This window comes from Octopus bimaculoides, chromosome 13, assembly GCF_001194135.2.
Source record: "Octopus bimaculoides isolate UCB-OBI-ISO-001 chromosome 13, ASM119413v2, whole genome shotgun sequence".
NCBI classification, from domain to species: domain Eukaryota; kingdom Metazoa; phylum Mollusca; class Cephalopoda; order Octopoda; family Octopodidae; genus Octopus; species Octopus bimaculoides.
In genome coordinates, this window is record NC_068993.1 from 44,564,566 (window position 1) to 44,571,008 (window position 6,443).

Sequence of the window (6,443 nt, forward strand, 5' to 3'; positions counted from 1 at the left end):
CAAGGCTTTGGTCAGTCCGAGGTTATAGTAGAAGACACTTGTCCAAGGTGCCACGCAGTGGGACTGAACCCGGAACCATGTGATTTGTAAGCAAGCTACTTACCACACAGCCATCTGTTTACATATTACTGATGGTTCTGATGCCAGCCACAGTGGAGGTTAATGGCATTGATTTAGTTGTATGTGGGCAGAGAATGTATGAATGAATGATAGTCTACTTTTTGGGACTCATTGGGAATGGATAGTCTCATTTCAAATTTTGTGTAAGTTGTTATCTTCTTGAGTTAACAAAATAAATATCAGTCAAGTACTTGAATCATTCTGTTAACTGGACATATTTATTCCAAAAGAGATCTCTGGTCAAAGTCAAACCAAGAAGTCAGATTCCATAGCTTTCTGGAAGATCAGCTCTGCCCATAGCAATGAAGAAAAGGAGTGGATGCCTGTGATGACTAATTGACAAAAGCTTTGTCTTGCCAGCATTAAAAGTTATCAGTCAGTCACTACTCCATTCCATGACCACACAAAGATTATTCTCAAGAAAAACACACCATTCAAGGCTGCTAGTTTTATCATGACATGATTAGATTGGTATCATTGGCGTAGAGGGCAAGTTTAGAAATAATATGATCTGGAATGTCATTGATGGAAAAGAGAAAAATAGTAGGACCAAGTACAGAATTTTGAAGTACTCTAGCATTGATAGTATATGAATCTGTCTTCTGGCTATCAAGAACCACATTGATTCTGCAGTTTGAAAGAAATGATTTGATGATGTTAAGAAAAGGCCCAGACAAACCATAGCCTCTGAACTAATGGATCAGGCCAACATGTCACACTCTGTCAAAAGCCTTTGAGATATCAAGATCAATGAGTAACTTCACCGGAAGAGTTAAGTGAATGATAGAAATGGTAAGATATGATAGTGAGAACATCAAGAGTAGACCTAGATGTTTTGTTTGTTGGCACTCCGTCGCTTACGACGTCGAGGGTTCCAGTTGATCCGATCAATGGAACAGCCTGCTAGTGAAATTAATGTGTAAGTGGCTGAGCACTCCACAGACACGTGTACCCTTAACATAGTTCTCAGGGATATTCAGCGTGACACAGTGTGACAAGGTGGACCCTTTGAATTACAGGCACAACAGAAACAGGAGGTAAGAGTGAGAGAAAGTTGTGGTGAAAGAGTACAGCAGGGTTCGCCACCATCCCCTGCCAGAGCCTCGTGGAGCTTTAGGTGTTTTTGCTCAATAAACACTCACAACGCCCGGTCTGGGAATCGAAACCGCGATCCTATGACCGCGAGTCCGCTGCCTTAACCACTGGGCCATTGCGCCTCCACAGACCTAGATGTATGAGAACCATATTGGAAATCGGAAAAAATTCCAGAAGATTCAAGGTGCCTGATCAAAGCCATGCTAATAATGGATTCAAAGACCTTACTAACTACAGGAAGATAACTTATAGCCCTACACCCAAAATTTGTGGACTTGTTCCAAAATGAAATTACTATAAGAAATCTTCTGTTCTAATAAACTATTTTCCTTTGATCTACTTCATAGTAATCTCTGATTCTTTTGTATCTCAGGACCCGTCATCTTCCAGTCGCAGTACTGTTGCTGTTGCAGTTGCATCTATGTATGTTTCTGAATTACTGCAGAGTTTTGGGATAAACTTTGGTAAACAAACGGTAAATGCCTTTTGTAATATTTCATTATATTTCTGTAATATTTTAATATTTTTTATAAAGGTGGCAAGCTGGCAGAACCGTTTGCATGCTGGGAAAAATGCTTAGCAACATTTCATCCACCTTTATGTTCTGAGTTCAAATTCCACCAAGGTTGACTTTGCATTTCATCCCTTTTGAGTAGTGGGATTGATGTAATTGACTACCTCACCCTCAAATTTGCTGGCCTTGTCCCAAAATTTAAAACCAGTATTTTATTATATTTCATATATTTTAAAACTTAAGTTTTATAAAAATCTAAGAGTATCTGTGATATGATATCTTCGCTTCGATAGAGTAAGAGAAATGGCAATAACTGTAGAATATTGCATCAAAATGTTTTACATGATTTAGTTTCAGAATTTTCAGTTCCAGTGTCAAATAATCTCATGTTTGACTCTCTAGGAGTCAGTAAAATAAGTACCAGTAATATTCTTGAATCTATTGATAATACCCTTATCCTTCAAATTCTGATCTTGTGTCTGAATAGAAAAACCTTGTTTACTCAAATCTATGTAACCTCATTTCACCTAACTGTCAGTAATATGTATAAAATTTTTCTGCATAACCTTTGGTAATGAGCTCATCTCCAGCATCTACCCTTCATCTGTACATGTATACTTACAACTCACATATGAAGATGCATGTTGACTATATATATGTGTGTGTGTGTGTGTATATATATATATATATATATACACACACACACACACACACACGAGTATTTTAATACTTCGCTTAGGCATAGCAATATTAATAACCTGGTGTCAATGTACATATGTCAATGTACATATGCTTCAGAATAAAGCCCTTCCTAACGCCAACCACTCCATAGAGTTTACTGGGTATCTTTTACGTTTCACCAACCCGGGTGCCTATATCTATACACACACACACACACACACACACACAATGGGCTTCTTTCACTTTCCATCTATCAATTCTACTCACAAGGCTTTCATTGGCTCAAGGCTATAGTATAGAAGACACTTGCTTAAGGTGCTACGTAGTGGGACAGAACTCAAAACCATGTGGCTGGGAAGCAAACTTCTTACTAGTCAGCCCCACTTATGCCTATGCTGATGTTAGAAATTTTTGTTGTGTACCCCATTTAAAGACACCCACCTGTATGTACCCTGTCTTGTATCTCTTGCAGCAGGAGACAGAGTCCAGCAGTGATCTACAACTGTCTCAAGTCATTAACAGTACAGTGAAATACAGGAACAAAATTCGACAGTTTGTTCTAAGCCCTCATGAAGATATATCGTTTGGCAAAGGTAAGTAATTTATCACCACCACCCCTACTTTAATGACTTTCATCATCACTACCACCACCAATACCACTATCACTACTACAACCACTATTACAACCACTAACACCACCATCAGTATCACAACCACTACCACCATCACTACAATCATCACTATATTCATTAGCTTCATCTAGATTACAGCCACGACCACCACTGCTATCACTACCACTACTACCATCACTATTACTATCACTATTCACCACCACTGCTATCACCATCACAATAATCATCGCTATATTCATCACTACCACCACCATTAGGAGCACTCCGTCAGTTACGACAACGAGGGTCCCAGCTGATACAATCAACGGAACAGCTTGCTCGTGAAATTAACGTGCAAGTGGCTGAGCACTCCACAGACACGTGTACCCTTAACGTAGTTCTCGGGGATATTCAGCGTGACACAGAGTGTGACAAGGCTGGCCCTTTGAAATACAGACACAACTCATTTTTGCCAGCTGAGTGGACTGGAGCAACGTGAAATAAAGTGTCTTACTCAAGGACACAATGAGTCGCCAGGAATTGAACTCACGACCTTACGATCGTGAGCCAAATCCCCTAACCGCTAAGCCACAAACCTTCACACCACCACCACCACCATTACTACGACCACTACTACCACACAATCTCTCACCACCACCATCACCACAATCTTCACAACCACCACCACCACTATTACCATAACTACAATCATCACTATATTCATCACTACCACCACTTCTATTGTCATTAACAACTTAAATAAAAACAAAAAAAACGAAGAATCATCAGTAGATCGTACCTTAAGAAAGGTGGTTTATTGTCTGTGACCCATGAATTTATCTCTAATTTCACCCACCACCCTTAAACATTTCATATTTTCATGTCTGTTACAAACTATTTTAAAATTCATTGAAATACTCTTGTTTGTTAGACATGACGAAATTCTTTCTTTCTTTCATTCCAGATTATGAAGATCTCAACAAGAAAGAAAAGAAGAAACTAAAATTCCAAGCTCTCCAGCCTCTAATTTCTTCTTCTGATGATATTCGTAAAGAATTTGCAGCCATGGATATACAAATAATTGTAAGATTGATTGTTCCCATCAGGCATGAGTGGCTATGTGGTTAAGAAGTTCATTTGCCAGCCATGTGGTTTTGGGTGCAATCCCAACTTGAACAAGAGTCTTCTACTATAGCACCAGGCCAACCAAAGTCTTATAACATGGATTCATTAGATGGAAACTGAAAGAAGCCTAGTGTGTGTGTGTATGAACCTACCTACCTAGCCAGCTGGGTAGCATCATTTGAAAGCTACAACATTGCTTTATTCCCTACAACAGTAGGGTATAACAACATCTGATCTGACCGATACAGTGATATGTGTATACAGTGGACTTCTTTCAGTTTCTATTAAGCAAATATGTTTGTATGTCATGTCCACATCATTTAACGTCTGTTTTTCCATGCCAGCATGGGTTGGACAGTTTAACAGAATCCAACAAGCTGCAAGGTTGCATTGACCTTTAGTGTCAGTATGTGTGTGTGTGTATATATATATATATAATCACCATCATTTAACATCCGTTCTCCATACTGGCATGGATTGGACCAAGTGTCAGTCATCTGTTTTGGCATGGTTTCTACAGCTGGATGCCCTTTCTAATCCCAACCACTTGGGGTAAAGTCAACCTCGGCAAAATTTGAACTCCGAACCTAAAGGCGGACAAAATGCCAGTACGCATTTTGCCTGGTGTCATAACGATTCTACCAGCCTGCTGCCTTAAACAACATAATATTAAGAATATTCATTGTATGCGTTTAATTACTGATAAAAGTAATGCTCCCTATTTAACAATAATTTCATCCTATATTTAGAAGTTCTTTCATTTTTCTGTTTATAGGATTATCAAAATGACTCTTCATGGAAAATTGTGACAACGAAAAAGAAAAAAGAAAATTAAGAAGTTGAACATTAGATCTTCAGACAAAAAAAAAAAATACTCGCAGTGTGGAGTTTATGACCCTGCACATTCTGCTGTTCAACTTGGTATCCAGATTTTTTTTTTCTACCTTCCTGGTAAAGTACTTGTCAGATCTTGGAATTGATTTAAATTTTCCTATAAAGCATCCTGGATGTGAATTGAATATTAATAGAAGTGACAAGACAGAAGAAGAAATGCATAAATTAAAATAAAAATTATAAAAATACAGGTAATATTTTTAAATGAAACTGTGATAATAAGAAATCAGTGATATGAGAGATTGGCTGGACATAAAATATATGAAACTTGGCTAATGTGCATAAATCTAGTTATTTATTTGAAAGCCTCATCTGTGAAGATTGCAGACAAAGTGGAAACCTCTTATTTTTCTTTTAAATAAACAGAAAAATAATTAAGACTACATGCACATGCACACACATATACAGACACACACATCAATTTCTGGAACCTTCAGTTCCAAGACCTTTCCAGATTATTGATTTTCCCAAACTAAGGGTGGTCATCTCTAAATTAAATAAATATTACTGTACCTATACATTAGTATAAATGATACAATTTTATTAATACTGTACTGTGCAAGGTACTGTGAAACAGGGCCACACAGTAAATTTGTCTGGTGGCTGCAGGAATTTGAAGTTCCTACTCATAAACTAATGCAGATTATAAGAGGTTCTAGACCACCAGTGTCTGGAAAGTCAGTGTTGTGTGCCTTTGTGTATATATTCATCTATATATACTTATGTATTTGTGTGTGTGTAATGGTAGCATATCAGTGTATAACTAATTTGCATATTGTACATTAATCAGCAACATGATTAATTAGATAAAATACGTGTTTATATAGGACACAGCATAATTTAGAATACCTAAAAAAAGAAATTCAACAATGGATAGTGAGCTGTAGATTTTGGAAGAAATCATTGGAATAAAAGATGTTTTGTTTCATACAATTAATGATGTTTCTTCATTAGAATATTTTTTCACAAAAATTCACCACCAATAATAAATATTGTAAGAAGAAATATTTGTATTTTTATGAATAAAAAAATGTCGAATTTTTCCCTTTTTATGTTACTTGTTATTTAGTCATCATCATCACCATTTAACATCTGCTTTTCTGTACTAGTATATGCTGGATGGTTTGACAGGAACCAACAAACCAGAAACCTGCACCATGCTCTACTGTTTACTTTGCCATGGTTTCTACAACTGGATGCCCTTTGTAAGGTCAACCACATTACAGTTTGCACCGGTGCCTTTTATGTAGCACCAACATTAATGATGTCACAAAGTAACTTGCAAGGCAAGTCGCATCCGTTAATACTACACACCCTCAAATGAGAGGTTTTAGTATTGAGGGGGGTGGATTTATGCCAGGTGATGTAAGGTTGAAGTATAACAAAGGGACAGGAACAGATGT

General features: G+C 37.4%; 1 protein-coding gene across 5 annotated transcripts in view; it reads left to right on the top strand.

Moving 5' to 3' along the window:
* LOC106880572 (probable cysteine--tRNA ligase, mitochondrial) overlaps positions 1-6,082 on the top strand; it is a 27,145-nt gene extending 21,063 nt beyond the window's left edge. For all 5 annotated transcript variants that reach the window (XM_014930591.2, XM_014930608.2, XM_014930598.2 and 2 more), the window contains 4 exons: positions 1,589-1,690; positions 2,883-3,003; positions 3,986-4,104; positions 4,922-6,082. In XM_014930591.2, coding sequence (XP_014786077.1) covers positions 1,589-1,690; positions 2,883-3,003; positions 3,986-4,104; positions 4,922-4,981 — 402 coding nt within the window. In that variant the 3' untranslated portion in view covers positions 4,982-6,082. The remainder of the gene's footprint in view (positions 1-1,588; positions 1,691-2,882; positions 3,004-3,985; positions 4,105-4,921) is intronic.
* The last annotated feature ends 361 nt before the right edge of the window (positions 6,083-6,443 follow it).